The 16,153-nt window shown below is 38.5% G+C and overlaps 1 protein-coding gene across 1 annotated transcript in view; it reads right to left on the bottom strand.

Moving 5' to 3' along the window:
• The window catches only part of STOM (stomatin), a 29,332-nt gene extending 18,539 nt beyond the window's left edge, over positions 1–10,793 (bottom strand). The window contains exon 1 of the mRNA XM_037797883.1: positions 10,636–10,793. Coding sequence (XP_037653811.1) covers positions 10,636–10,696 — 61 coding nt within the window. The 5' untranslated portion in view covers positions 10,697–10,793. The remainder of the gene's footprint in view (positions 1–10,635) is intronic.
• Between the last annotated feature and the right edge of the window lie 5,360 nt (positions 10,794–16,153).

The following is a 16,153-nucleotide window of genomic DNA, read 5'->3' as shown; positions in this document are numbered from 1 at the left end:
AGTTATCTAAGTTAATCCTGGAGGTTTCTAAATAGCTTTTTGGGCACAGATCAATTTACTGAAAGAATATTCAAAGGAGGGCCACAGGGCTGCTCGTGGAGAAGGCTCTATCAGATCAGGTCTTGCCACTATCATAACCAATAATAACAACGGCAGCCATTTTTGGGACCTTAGTCACTGTGTTAAGTATTTTAGACATGTATCTCATTTACTCTTCACAACAGCCTGTGAGGTATTTTTTAATTCCACTTTACAAATGAGCAAAGCCACACAGTGGAGAAGTGGGGATTCAGATATAGGTTATCTTACTCCAAAACCCATGTCCTAAATCATTTTGCTCTTTGACCCTTTGCCTCCGAATTTAAAAATACTCATTAAAAGTGTTTTGGTGTGCAGATTATTTTCTCAAGATAGTATCTAAAACTAGGAAACCATGGTAGTTCTGAGAATGAAATATGATATTCTAACAGAGGAAGCCCTCTTAATTCCAGTTGTACTTATTTATAGCAAAAGACAGTCTCAAAGGTGTTCTGCCAGACTTAAGTCTAGGTTTCCAGAGTGAAGTGGATTCCAAACAAGACATAGACTGGCCACAGATACTTACCTGATAGCATTTGGTGCTTTCTAAAATACTGCCCAGCCTCCCATATTCCAGGCAAAGTATACTGCTCTGCGTTCTGAACATACTAGACTCTGAAGGCAGGGATGCTCCTTATTCACTGTCTAATATTTTAATTTTTTGTTCATTTATCTCCCTTATTAGCCTGTAATTTCCTTGCGATTAGGGAATATCTGGGTTTGACTTTCATTTCTGTAACTTCTTAGTTGTCTGATCTTACCTCTTGGAACCTTAGTTTCCTCATCCATAAAATACAGACAGACTGGTCTTGCAGGATTGAGATAGTTCTCAATATTAGATTATAGTTTTCTGTAATCCTCCTATTTTACTCAATACAGTAATATCAAGTGTTCAAATCTTCACGATAAAAAAGGAGAAAATTTGTAGCATTTACCCTTTTTGAAAAAAGTTGTTTAAACTACTTAATTTGTCCATCTTTTCATGCCTCCTTCCAGCCAGACTAAGCCTGAACATTTAAAGACCTTCAAAGACCTCACTTATGAGAGGATCTACATGAGGACAAGTGAGAGAGTCCAGCCCCATTTTTAAAGATTATTTTTAAATTGTGACTATATATAACATAAAATTTGCCACTTTAACCATTTTTAACTATATAATTCAGAGGTATTAATTACTTTTACAATGTTGTCCTACCATCACTATCTTCCATTAATAAACTTTATCACCCAAAACAAACTCTTTACTCATTAAGCAGTAACTCCCAATTCCCTCTCCCCCCAGGCACTGGTAACTTCTAATCTACTTTTTGTTTCTATTAATTTGCTTATACTAGATATTTCATACAAAAGGAATCATATAATATTTGTCCTTTAGTGTCTGGCTTATTTCGCTTAGCATAATGTTTTCAAGGTTCATCCATGGTGTAGCATGTATCAGAACTTCATTCCTTTTTATGGCTGAATAGTAGTATTCCTTTGTAATGGATATATGACATTTTATTTATCCATTTATCTGCTGGTTAGCACTCGGGTTGCTTCTACCTTCTGTCTGTTATGAATAATGCTGCAATGAATGATGGTGTTCAAGTATCTGTCTCAGTCCCCCAGCCCAGTCTTTTTGTGCTCAGTTCCCAATGTCACATCGTCTTTTGGAAAACCCCAGATGAGTATATAGGATTACAAATCAAGAGGAACAAGAAATTAAGTGGATATGCTGAATACAGGGATTGGGTTTCCATAAATCAAATGCTTGGCTAGGAATAATCAGAGGGAAATGGCACACTGGGGAAATGGCACAACTTTTCATATTCTTCTAATACCTTTAAAATGAAACTATCTTATCCTAAAGCCTTGCAATTCTTCCCTACCTGGGAAGCTCAATAAATTGACTAAATCACATTCCTTAGAGGGGTAAGGCTTAGGCTCCACCAAGCTTGTCAATGAACTCTTAGTCACCTACTGGCAAAAAAGGAAAAGAAATTCCCAGTCCTCCTTCCCACTCCTGCCTCACCCCCACACATTTCATGAAATTCATTTCCTTCAATTTTCCCAATTACTACTTTGTACCAGCTTTATGAGGTAGTGACAAATAACAGACAATTGGTATTCCGAGAAACAACTGGTTGATATTTTGATGGTTGGGAAAACTCCTGAAGATTAGGGATCCCATGATACATAGTTGTAAATACTACTTTGTCATGGTTTAGAACATTTTTTTCTTGTCATACCAAACTTTTTCCTGAAAATTGCACACATTTTTAATTAACCAAAGTCAGGTTCTGAAAATGGATATAAGCCTGTAGATTTTTATAATCTAAATTGGGTTTACCTCCAGGAAACTAACATATTTTAAAAAAAATATTTGTGTTGCTTTTATCTTGTTTTAAAAGCAAAATATTGTCACTATAAAAAGCAGAAAATAAAGCCCAACAAAGAGAAAAAAAATTGGCTGTACTTCAATTATCTCTGGATGGTGATTATTTTTTTGCCTTGCTATATGTCCCTTAGACCTTCTCTATCCTTTTTTCCCCCCAAAAAATGAAATAATCATGTATATATAATGACTAGATCTGCTTTTTCCCCTACATTGTGAACATCTTTTCATGTCAATAAATATTCTTCTGCATCATTATTAATGGTTGTATAACATGCCATTGTCCCATATAATGTACATTTAGGTTGTGTTCAATTTTCTCAATTATAAGCTTTGCTGCATTGAATATATTTTTAGCAAAGTCTCCACACATCCATATTTATTAAATAAACTAAAACTTTGCTGGAAAGATGAAATTACATAATTCTTAAATTTACCTCGGTTGGGGGGGTATCTTTCATTATATTATTAATAGTGATCATTTATTGAATGCCTTCTATGTCAGCCACATACTAGCTCCTTATATACATTATAAAACATCCCTTCTGGAGACCCAAAGTAATAAAGCAAAAGATATGGGGAAAAAACAAAACAAAACAAAATCATGAAACAAAAAAACAAGTTGGGCATTTTTTGTTGTTGAGTCAACATCCAGAAAAGCAGTAAAAGTTAATTTTAGTTGAGTCAACATCCAGAAAAGCAGTAAAATTTTCTTACTAAGATAACACTGGCATAAAGTTCAGAGCACTGTCTATATGTTGTTACTAATCCCTTATCAGCTGATTTACTTTAAGGTCTATCGAACTTGGCATTACTGGAAATCACATGGAATAATAAATTCCATTCATCATCAAGACGTAATTATTCGAAAGATTCTGGAGTCCCTCTTCAGGGAAAGGCTAGAACATGTCTTGTGCAATATATGAAAATCTGATTCAGAGTCATATGCATTACTGCACCCAAAAAGAAATACCTAAGGTCATAGTGGGACAATCTTTTCCTTCCCTTTCACAGAATGCAGATGAAACACTTCATCTTGTTGCAAACTGCCAAGACCAATGTTGTTTGGATGGATAAAGAGGATGGCTGAAAGTTTAGACTCAAAAACCTAATGCTATCTGGTTCTAACAACACGTTTTAAGGGGTAACAGCAGGTCATTTTCTTCCTAAAATCAAATAAATTCAGGATATATGTTCTTATTGTTTACTACTATTTTACAATGAGAGATTCTATGTCAGGGTTTGGCAAACTTTTTCTGTAAAGAACCAGAAAGTAAACATTTTAGGCTTCGTAGGCCACAGTCTGTTGCAACTACTCAACTCTCACTGTAGCATGAAAGCAGCCATAGACAATGCAGGCACAAATGAGCATGGCTTATGTTCCAATAAAACTTTGTGGACATTGAAATCCGAATTTCATATAATTTTCGTGTGTCAAGAAATCTTCTTCTTCTTCCTTTTTAATCATTTTTAAAATGTAAAAACTATTTTTAGCTTGTGGGCCATACAAAACCAGGCAGTGGCTCAGATTTGGTCCATGGGGCCCACAGGCTGCATAATTCCTGTTCCTGTCATATATCACGCATCTATCTATCTGAGGAGAAGGACCTTCAAGAATTAAATAATACATTTGATCTTTCTTCCAGCTAATAAGATAGGGATACATTTCCCAGCTTCCCAATTCCTTTTTCCTTTGCTTGCTTGAAACAAGGTCTTATAAAACCTAATAAATAAAAATTCAAGGTAAAAACTGGGAAAAGAGCAGACAAAATATGCGACTATAAATACATTTTCAATTCATCAAAATTTTACTACAACAGAATTACTATAATTCAACAGAATTGAAAAGAAAAATAAAAGAAATACAGGGGGAAAAGGCACAAAGAGGAGAGAGAAGCACAAACGAAAGAGCATTCTACAAAGAGAGAAGATTAAAGACCTAGAAATGAGAGAGAGAAAAGCAATCTCAATAAACATATGTTGAAAAAATGATGGTGTTTAATTGGAGATCACAACTTGCAGTTCATTCAGGCAGAAGCTTTCAAAGCCAACAAGCACCTATTATAATCCCCCTTTCAAATGATTATTTTAATTAGGCATGGGTTATTGTTCTTGTTCTACGAATGCTCTTATCCTTAAACCTCTAGGGAAGAAATTCTTTGGGCTAGAGTGGCTACAGGCCAGATGGTATCAAGTTAAGAGCAATGACTGGAGATTGTAAATTTTCCTTCCTGTTATAAACCAACTATAGCTGTGAATTACTAGACCAAAAGAACCGGTATCGATAAGACATTCTGTGATTTGAATCCCAAAACTTAAAATGTGTTTGCCACTAGATATTAAGGAAAGAAAATTGACTAATCATTTTAAGAAAATTTTTCAATAAAAGTTGAAATAAAAGAAGTCCTTTATGTAGCTCAAAAAGAATAAGGAAACTAAATAAGCACAAATACTTGATTTCCCAAGACTTTTGAGGATTTTCTGTAACTCTCTTTCCTTTGTCACTATTCAAATATTTCTGTAACTCTCTTTCATTTGTCACTATTCAAATATTTCTATCCATAAAGGAGAAAAAAAAAGGGTGGGGGTATCATTGGTAATTTTTGTACCCCTCAGTCTTAAGTAGGCCCCGCTTTCCTAAGATCCTATAACCACTCTGTCCTCTTTAAACGTTTATCACTTAAATATTTAATTATCTTATTCAGTGTCTGCCTTCATCATGAAACTGTAAATTTTGTGAGGCAGTGACCAGGTTGGTTTCGTTAAAGCAGTATAGCATAATGGGTTCAGAGTTGCCACTTACTAGCTGTGTGATCTTGGACAAGTACCTTAAACCTCTCTGTGCCTCTGTGTTTACCCTTCTAAAAATAGGGCTAACAACACCACCTATCTTGGAGGGGTAATGTGAGGAATAAATGAGTTTATCTGGCATACACCTAGCACATAACAAGTACTCAATAAACATTTGTTAAGTAAGTAGTTGTTGAATGAGTTGGATGATCCTGCCAAAAGTGAAACTACATGCCAGCAGATATGATCCAAGAATACATTTCAGAGTCATCTTCTGCCCCCAAAGCAGATGTCATATGGCTTTCCTCAAATGTTTTTTCTTCTTTTTTAATCAGATCCTTTCCAACTATGAAGTTAGAGAATTCAGGAAGGCAGAGGACGGACTGAACATGGTCTATGCTAAGGGTCTGGAAAGATAAAAACTCCATGTTCAGAAAAATTGGACAGAGGGAAAAACAATTTTATAATGGGCATTAGGTTAATTAAAATTAGATTAGGCCTAAAATATTTTACAACAGAGCTCTCCTACTTTTTCAGGTTTTTTTCCCCCAGTTCTTTCACTTGGAATTTTAAACACATCTATAAATTAAGCTCTTCTTATAAATGTCTTTGGAGGGTAACATCACTTTCATTTTAAAAATGGGCAATGGTAGCATAGGGAAGCTAGATTATAAGGGTTTCAATTCTTCAACTGAGGCCAAATAGCTATGTGGTGGCTAAGAGCTTGGGTTTTGGTGTTGGATTCCAATTCTACAACTAAACTTTCTCATCTGTAAAATAGGAGGAAAGGATAGTACTTACAGGATTGTTATGAAGATTAAATGAGATAAAATACATAAAGTTCTTGGCACTTAGGAGTTGTTCAATTAATGGTAATCATTGTTATTATTACAACTTTGAGATCATTATTGATACATTATATAGGAATAAACTTTTTATTCAGTGAATTGCCTTCTGGGACCTACATGCACCATGGAGAAAATATTAAGACTAACAATCTGCTTAGGGACTCTATCTCTGGAGAAGAAACAAGACATGTTTGAGGCAGTAAGTCAGAATTCTAAACCTTCTTGAAACATTTTTCGTACAACGTTTGCCCCTATATTTGAATGTACTATATAATTACTAGACTTTCTGAATAGTACCCCAAATATTGCCTTTTGGCTTAAAGGCCCTAGTCATTGTTAGGTTTTTTTATTCTTCCTTCTTCCCAATAAATTACAACTTAATTTACAATTTAAAGTTTCAAAAGAACATTAACATAAATTTTCTCATCAATACTCATAAAACCCTGGGAGATGAGGAACTGACTCTGAAGGCTGAGAGACTTGTTCAAGGTCACTGTGGTTGATGCTGTATGTACTCCAAAAAAAACATCTTAAATTTAATCCATTCCTGTGGATATGAACCCATTGAAAGGAGGACCTTTTGATGAAATTAATTCAGTTAAGGTGTGGCCCAGCCCAATCAGGATGGCTCTTAATCCTACTGGAGTAATGAAATTGTGACACAGAGAGAGAAATCCACAGGAGGCAAAAGGATGAACATCAATGGGAACTGGAAGAAAATGGAGAGACTGGGTGATGCCCACGTGTGCCTTGTCATGTAACCAGCTAAGGACCAAGAATCACTGCAGCCAGCCCCACAACGCCAGTTTTCACAAAGGATTGTCTTGATGACACCTTGATTTGGACTTTTCCCAAGCCTCAAACCATGAACAACTTAATTTCCAGTGTTTAACCTGATCCATTTCATGATATTTGCTTGAGCAGGCTAGGAAACTAAAACAGTCACCCAGGTGGTGATGGTGCTGAGATTGGAACCCAAATCTTTTAACTTTAAATTCCATTCTCGTTTCACTATGTAATAGATAAGTGACATTGACTTCCACTTACTGACTGTGATGTCTAACTTCTCTCCTTCCAAGCTTTAAAAAATAAAGGGAAAAATCTTTGTTATTAGGTACAACATACTATCTTAACCATTATAATCCCTTTACTGATAATTTAAACACGAACAGTCTGTCCGTCATAAGAACAATTAATGAGAAACATGATGATCACACCCTGAAATCAACATGCAGAGTTACAACAAAGCTAATAAAATAAGCTGCAAATAGAAAAACTGTTCCACCAACATAAGCCAAACATTTAACAATGCGATTTACTCCATGGGATCTTTATCTCCCTTTCCCGCTTCCTCTTTCTTTCAACAAACATTTTTACAAAATCTACTTGGTACATGATTCTGAGCTATTACAGCAAGGAAGGAAACAATTTCTGCTTTCAAAAGGTCTCATGGGTCTAATAAAGGTGGGTGTAACAGACACGTCAATAGATAATTATACTATGTAATATATATTATGATTTATGTATGTACTGGATGTTAGGGAGACACATGGAGAGGTGTTCATATTTTTGCGATTACAACAGTTTTCAGGAAAATGTTTTTCCATGCCTCCTTAAAAAACTGACTTTGAATTCCATCTCTATCACTTTACCAACATTTTTATAATTTTTTTTCCTTCAAAGCTGACTAGGCAATCAGCCACTTTTACTCTTTTGCAAGGTAAAATTTATGATATCAGGAGGTACTAGGAACTTATTTAATCATAAAGAAAAAAAAAATTCTGCCAACTCTTGTAGGTCTGGCCTTCAGGTTTGAGTTAATTTATGACCACTGCTGGTTTGACTCAGATTAATTATTGAAGAAGTTACAAAATTTTCCCTAATCTGATCAGCTGTAACAACTGAAATAAACAAATCAGTCCCATGATTCTGCTTATTTTCAGAAATTCTCCCAAAGGGATTTATTCTGTTGACATGACTTTTAATTATAATGATACATTTCTTTGCAATCCACCTGCATTATTTCAATACAAAGTCAGTGCACTGGCTTTAAGAAAAAATTAGTCTTGCCCTAGGTAATATTTACCTTCCTAGGACTAATTCTCATCAAAGACATAAAGGGACAGAGTCTTGGTTTTTATATTCCAATGCTTCCATCAGAAGCAGCACTCTGGAGGGGCCTATTGAAAAGGTCTTGATTTAAACTGAGATCCTCTGGGCTTACTTTGTTTACTGTCTTTTACCTTCTGTGAAGTACTGTTGTTAGACAAGGTTCTATTTTCTGTATGCATTTTGGAGGTAGCTCCTGGAAAGGGAAAATGCTTTGGAAAATCAAATAGCTCAGATGTGAAACCTGGTTCTGAATCTTATGCACTATGTGTGACTACACCACTCTGAGCTTCAGTTTCCTGAACTGTTAAATGGGTGGATAATGAAATTTCCTTTTGGAGCTGTTGGAGGACTACAATTAGATAATGTTTGTAAAACACTTAGGCTGTCTTTGGTACATGATAAGCACTACCCATGATAAGCACTTTGGTACATGATAAGCACTACCCAATAATTCTAATGATAGCCTTCCTACCAGTGTCAGATCACCACAGTTTACATAAAGAAACGGTGACATAGACCAAGCAAAATTTTGTTTGTATGTATATTTTTCTGGGAAGAGTGTGCATAGTTTCAAATTTTTTTTCTAAAAAATGCTAAGTACAGAATCAAGAAAAAGAATTTAGAAGTGAAAACTGATCTGTGGCCATGAAAAATTTAAACATTAAGTACAAAGATTATGCTTATCTCCAAAGAACTCTTTCAAAAAAATTTTCCTACTGCAGCTTACCAAACCTCTAACATTGTCCTCATAAAATTTTAGCCTGCCACCAGGAGGTCAGGGTTCAAGGAAAGAATCCCAACCAGCTTCCTTCCCACCTAGGAAAAGCCAACTAACTATCAAAGAGGTGGTACTGAATAACTTTTGGAGTCATCATATCTATATTTAAAATATGGCTCCATTACTTGTGTGACTTGACCCAACTCTTTGAGTATCATTTTCTTCAATTATAAAGTGGGGATAAGAACAGTATTTACCACATCATCTGCTGTGAGGATTCAATAAAATAATGTATATAAAATATTTAGCCCAGAACCTGGCCTATGTAGTGCTCAAATTTTTTTTGCTGTTGTTCTCAACTCCCCACTGTTATACTCCTAATTTGGGAAGATAACTCTCCAAGTTGCCCAGTAGCAAAAAGTGAGGGATAAACATTCCTATAAATCTTTTGATGCCCTTTGGGAAGACACCAATGACAAGGATCCATGGGGCTCATATTCAATGGTGGACAGGTCTAGCCTTACAAGTAATCAGAATAGATGGCTTCAATGTAGTGTTCTTTGTGGGGTGCTGGAAAAGCCCACCCAGCCCCCTAAATCTCTTTCACTATGCCTTCCTATACGAAATTTCAGCATTCAAAATTATTCTCTTGGGGACTGAAGGTTATTGGCTCACCAAGAGCCCCTGGGAGGGAACTAGTACTCCTGAGAGGGCTACCACCTCTCTCTGCTGGACTCCATCTCCCCCAAGGGGTTAGCCAACAACGGCTCAGGGTGATAGACCTCTTAGGGATACTAGTTCCTTCACAGGGGTACAAGATTGAGCCACTCACAGTTCCTGCCTTCAAGTCTGGGAAAGCCCTAGGGTGGGGGTGAGGGTGGGGAAACCAAGAGTCCTTCCTTATAAGGGACAAAAGCCCAGAAGGAGAGGTCTCTAGGTCAAAGGGAGTAAAATGGAGGGGGGAGGGCAGAATGGGGAAGAAAGTGGAACTGTAAAGGGAGACGGGAAAAGTGCCAAAGAGGTAATTCCTTTCTTCCTTACTCTCGCAAATATGCCTACCATGTGCAAAACCTCACGGGTCAACCCCTGCCTCATAATATGAACTTGGTCAGGATACCCAAGCTGGGGTGGGATGGGGTGGGGGTGGACGAAGGCTGGGTGGAGATGTCCTCCAAGGGGACAAGGCGGGAAAGAAAGAGGAATTGGGTGAGGGGTGGAGAAGCAGGGGTCCAGTCTGCGGGGTGCGAGTTGCAGTTTTGAGTCCCGGCTCTACCTCTCACTGGCTGCAAATTACTTATGCATTTCCTCATTCGTGTGGATGACAGAAGTTATGAACATAAAGCTCTGGCACAGTGCCTGGCATATGGCAACCGCTGGATAACCCGAGCCTCTGCTATGGTTAAGAGAACTGTAAACGCCTCTGGCCGCTGGAGCATCCACCATGTGCCGGACACTGGGCAGTGCGTTGCGCATTCTAACAACCAGAGTGCGGAACAGGATTCATTATTCTCATTTTATGACTGAGAAAACCCGGGCTTTGAGAAGCGGTTGCACGGCCGAGAAGCCGCGGAGACGCGGCCTGAACCCGGGTTTCTCAGACCTCGCAGCTCAGGCTCCAGGGTGGGGCTCGTTCTCCAGGTTACAGAGCAGCGGGAGTCCTCACCCTCATCCCTGTGAGGGCCCGGACCACCCCCAGGCTCTCCGGGAGGGCTCACCTTTGAAGGTGTCGGGGAGCCGCCGGGCTTGGGCGTCTGCTCCCTGCCGCTTCTCAGCCATACTGTCCTGTTGGAATCGCGCTTCTCGCCGTCGCCGTCGCCTAAGCTGGAGCTGCAGGAGCTGCAGGAGCTGCAGGAACTGTCTAAGAAGCCGCGGGACCCGAGACCAAGACTGCAGCCCCTCCCTGTTCTGCAGTCCCGCCCCCTCCCCGGAGACCGACCAATCGACGTCCAGAACTGAGGATGACACGCCCCTATCCTCGGCCTGCCGGCCCTTCCCGCAGCGCCTCTCTGCTGTTGCTTCCCGCGTTCTCCGCGATTGAAGGGCGTGGCGTGAGGGGAGGGAGCACCCCAAGGTGGGGCTCTCGGCTGAGGGATGGCAAAAGAAGAGAAGGGTGGGGGCCTGGGACTGAAGATATTGTGGAGGGGGCGGAAGGGATGATCTGAGGTAAAGGCATCCTTGTGGATAAAGAGAGGCATAGAGCAAAGTGCCTCTTCCAGGCAGACGAATTAGAGAAAAGAAGATGGCGCCCTCTCTGGGCGGGATGGGTTCCTAGTTGAGGGGAGAAAGCTGACGGTCCTGAGGCCAGCACTGAGCTGAAAGGACTAATAGATGTGAGGGGAGGACTGACAGGACCACCGCCAAGAAGTTGGAATTCAAGCAAGGTTCATTTACTCAAAATTCCTTTTGAGCACCTGCCATCTATTAGACATTGTTCTCACTTTTGGGGAGACAGCGAGCTAGGTTACACAGGTGCCTGACCTCATGGAGTTTATAATGTAGCGTGGAGGCAGGCAAAAAACAAGTTATCAAACAAAAATAATTATCCATGGTGAGGAACTCTATGAAGGGTACAGACTAGGGGACAAGGGAAGGCCTCAGTAAGAAGGTGGCATTTGAGTTGTGACGTGAAAGATGAGAAGGAGCAAGCCTTGGGAAGGGGAGCACGAGGTGCGGGAGAAGATCAGAAAGGGAATCCCAGGCAGAGGGAAAAGCATATGCAAGGGTTTTCCCACCCTCAAGCTTCCTGTTGGGTTGTAGCTGAAAATCTTATATTTGAAAACTATCCTGCGTTTTATTCTACAAGACTTGTCCTAATGCAAATTGTTCAAAGTATAGCCATGTGCACCAGAAGGAGCATTTTCTTTAAAGCTTTTATTTTAAAATAAGTACATCTTGACAGGAAGTTGCAAAGATAGTAGGAAGAGGTCCCCTGTAATCTTCCCCGCAGTTTCCCCAGTGGTTACATCTTAACTATTGTAGGGTGTCAAAACCAGGAAATTGGCAGTGGTGTGATGTGTATACATAGTTCTATGATATTCTGTTTGCACCGCAAACAGAACTATTCCGTTACCAAAGAGACCCTTTCCTGAGGAGCACTTTTTTTTTTTTAACATGCTCAAAATTTGCTTGTATATTACCCAACTCTTGTGGTGCTTAGGTAATATCAAATGGTATACTTCTCTCTATTTTACTTCTGGAACCTCGTGCCTGTGTCAGGAACATAGACTGGAGCACACCAATCATAACATCTGTTAAGAAAGTGACTGACAAGTGTGTGTCATCAGTGTATGATAAAAGCCTGATGCAAAAGCTCTCAAGTTGACTTCTGGTCACATATAGGTAAAGAACTGTTTATATTTCTGGGGGGATGGAGTTCAGCTTGAGCTGACTCTGCTTATTGGCTTTCTGGAGAAGATAAAGGGGGAGCATACAGTAATTTAGTGATTCCTCGCCTCTAAATCATCCTTGAGAAAGTCCACAGCTTCATTTTTTCCATTCCTCAACGCGTAAGCCCCAGAGGCATGAACTTCCTGTTTATGCTGTGGTTCCCAGGAAAGAAGTGCAAATGCACAAGAAGCTAATTAGACCATTTTAGTAGAGAGGGCTTGATTACAAATTGCATACGGTGAAAAAGTATTTAGATTTCATTTTTGCTGGAAAGGAAAATGACATTTCAAAATGAATTCAATGCCTTTGCTCAAGTCTCAAGGCAATCGAACAGCATCACTTCTGGAGAGTTAGAAAAGAAACCCTTTTCCTTTGGGACAAAGACTTTGGTAAACATGCTTGTTGGCTCTGGTTTCAGATTGCATCAGTTTGCAAGCTAATTCCAGGCCCAAAACTGAGAACATGTTTTGACTTGATTTTTAAATTACTTTCAGAATGGGTGAGAGTTTCCAGAATCTGATTTAAAAATGCTGAATTTCACTTGCCCATGAAACTCATGTATTCTGGCTTTCATATATATATATATATATATATATATATATATATATATATATATATATATATATTCTTTATAAATAGATTTAGTAAATGTACTTTTAAATAAGTACTAGCATGTCTCTCCCTTTGGAGGGAATTTCTAATACTAATTTTTTTCTCTCGGTATTGATCAGAAATTATGGTTTTTGAGAACTTTGTACTTTAAAAATGAAAATAAAATTACAAATAATTTGAAGTGAGAGAATTATTTATAATCTTATTGCCCTCAATGGAACTACTATTATTATTTTGATGAATTTTCTTCTGGTTGTTTTTTAATGGATATTTGTATGTAGTTAAAATCAGAGTATATATTCCATATTTCTTTTATGTTGTATTTTGCTGTTATTTGAGTACCAAATTAAGTATTATTGATGGTGATAGTGATGCTATTATGACATGAAGATCAGTTTGAAGCCAGACATGCACTATGAGTCCATAATTGAATAAATCAGAAGGAAATTAAATTAGTCTTTTTCTGTATCCACACAAGAAATGCGTTAATAAGAACAACAGGGCAGTCCTTATTTATTTTTCCTTTAAATTGCCAATTCAGGCTGTTCTCAGTGCCTTTAGTGAAATCAACTAACCAGATACCTTGAGGAAACAGCAGTATCAGCATTTTCCCCAGGGTGGGGCTAGCAAGTTTAATCTGTTTCTCTATGTAGATTATTAATTCACATTGCTGCACTACAGTAACATTTTTGTTTTCTTAGCTCTTCTTCAGAAAATTATTCCAGATTTGAATCATCACAAGAGTTTTACCAGAGAATATTATACATTTGGGCTATGTCAGCAGACCAATTGCTCTACAGCACCTGGTAAGAGCACTGGGAGTCCAGGTTCTCAAGTCTATGAAAATAAAAAGCATTATGGAAACATTAGTGTATTTAATAAGGTCATCTATAGGAAGGATCTTATTAATTCTGCTTTGTTTATTAGTTCATTCAGCAAATACTTCTTAAACACGTACTGTGTGCCAGGCGTTGTTCCACATGCTTGGGATACTGCAATGAACAAAATAACAAAAATTTCTGCCCTCATGGAAATTACATTCTAGTATTCCTTTTCACACATGACTGGTGTATCCAAATCCAAAACATGCCTTACATGTTTTCTCATATCCACATCCATGAGATTTTCAAAACCATTTATGTTTGCCTGTAAAATGTGTTCAAGTAACCTGTACTTATGATAACTTTTAGACAGGGTTCAATGTTAATCAGTGCTAAAAAGAAAGTCCTTGGCTAGGAAGGACCCTTCTTTGACTGTTGCTCCAACAATACTCCTCTTGGAATGTTGCTCCATCTAGTGTCCACCATATTCTACTACTTTTGTCAAAGTTATAAAAACTAATAAAGGAGAAATATGTTGGAGATGGAAGCGATATTCTATTTTACAGTTAGGTTATTATTCACTGTAAGTGGAAGGAAAGAGAGGCCTATATAATGACACTATCTTTAATAATTCAAGTAATAAGTAAAACTTATTGGGTTATCACTATGATGTGCTGCATAAGCACTGTAAATGGCTGATTTATTCCTTACAATAATATAATTATCATTATTTACCATCACCACCAGTGAATGTTTATTATTCCATGAGGAAACTGAGACAGGGTTAAATATCTTGCCCAAGATCTCACAGATTAGAAGTGGTGGAGATATTGTTTGCTTCAAGACTTTATGACTCCAAAGCTTAAGCATTTAGTTGTTCGTAATAAATGAAAAGAAACCAAAAGACATAAACTTGTCATAATGCATTCCTTAAATATCAACACATCTAAGCATACACTTAAATGGATACTCAAGTTTGCCTTAAACTCTGATATATACTTTATCTATGTCAAAATGACACCTTATTTTTCAGTGTTTATATCATGATTGATATGTTGTGTCAAAGACTTAGATATTGAATTTATAAAGGATATAATCCATAACCAGATCAGCATTTTATAGTTTATTTTGTTGTACATATTGAATAAAATTGAAAATCAAAAATAACTGTTTAAATGTTTGGATTTTTCTCTTTGCAGTTTTAAAGAATACATTTGTTTTTTCCATTGTACGAGTTGAAGGGGCAGCATAACTGCCTGGGGACAGCAGGAAAAGCTTCTGGGGGAGGCTGAGTTTAGTAGGATAAACATGAGTTAGAAAACAAGGGTAAGGATGCTTTAGAAGATGGAAAAGCCCTAATAAAGCCATAGGATGACAGGATATTTTAGGGCAATGTAAATAGTAAGATGCAGGGAGTGAGACTGGTGAGAGATGACTTTGCCAGAAAGGCTATATGCCAGACCTAGAAGATAATTATGGAGCCACTGAAAAATTTTATTGAGAAGGCGGGGCAATATGACAGAGTGATGAGGTGTACATTTTAGTTATTCCTCCAGGGCAGTAGGTAGAAAGGCAGGAACTGCGTGGACCAGACACTGCAGAGCAATTTGACTTTGGGCATACTTCACACAATACTCATGAACATGTGGAACTGCTGAGTTCAGTGAAATCTGTAAGTTTTCACAGCCAGGGGACCTGCGCCCTTCCCTGCCAGGCTCAGTGCCCTGGGAGGAGGGGCCATCAGCGCTGGGAATGAGGAGGGAGAACTGCAGGTGTGGCCCTTATCAGAAACTCATTCTACTGATCCAAACTCCAATCATAGATAGACTGAGACCAGACACCGGAGAATCCAGGAGCAGCCAACCCAGCGGAGAGGAAATAGGGATAGAAAAAGCAGCAAAAAAAAAACCCAAAAATAAAAGCAGAGGCTTTTTGGAGTTCTGGTGAACATAGAAAGGGGAAGGGCAGAGCTCAGGCAGAGTCAGGCTCATATGCAAATCCAGAAGAAAAATTGGTTTCTCTGCCCCCTGGACCCTTCCTTAATGGCCCTAATTGCCTTGTCTCTTAGCATGTCAATAACCCATTAGAACTGCAAGGAGGGCCTTTCCTTTTTTTTTTTTTTAATCTTTTTCTCTTTTTCTAAAACAATTACTCTAAGAGCCCAATACAGAGAGCCTCAAAGACTTGCAATTTGAGCAAGTAAAGACAAGAACAGAACTAAGAGAGCTCTGAGACACAAGGCAACAAGTCCAGTGGCTGAGAAAATTCACTAAACACCACAACTTCCCAAGAAAAGGGGGGCGTCCTCTCACAGCCATCATCCTGGTGGACAGGGAACACTCCTGCCCGTCACCAGCCCCAGAGCCCAGAGCTGCCCCAGACAACCCAGTGTAATGGGAAGTGCTTCCAATAA

This window comes from Choloepus didactylus, chromosome 10 (genome assembly GCF_015220235.1).
Source record: "Choloepus didactylus isolate mChoDid1 chromosome 10, mChoDid1.pri, whole genome shotgun sequence".
Classification (NCBI taxonomy): domain Eukaryota; kingdom Metazoa; phylum Chordata; class Mammalia; order Pilosa; family Megalonychidae; genus Choloepus; species Choloepus didactylus.
The sequence above is the reverse complement of the archived record's forward strand: the minus strand, read 5'-3'. Positions and strand labels throughout refer to the sequence as shown.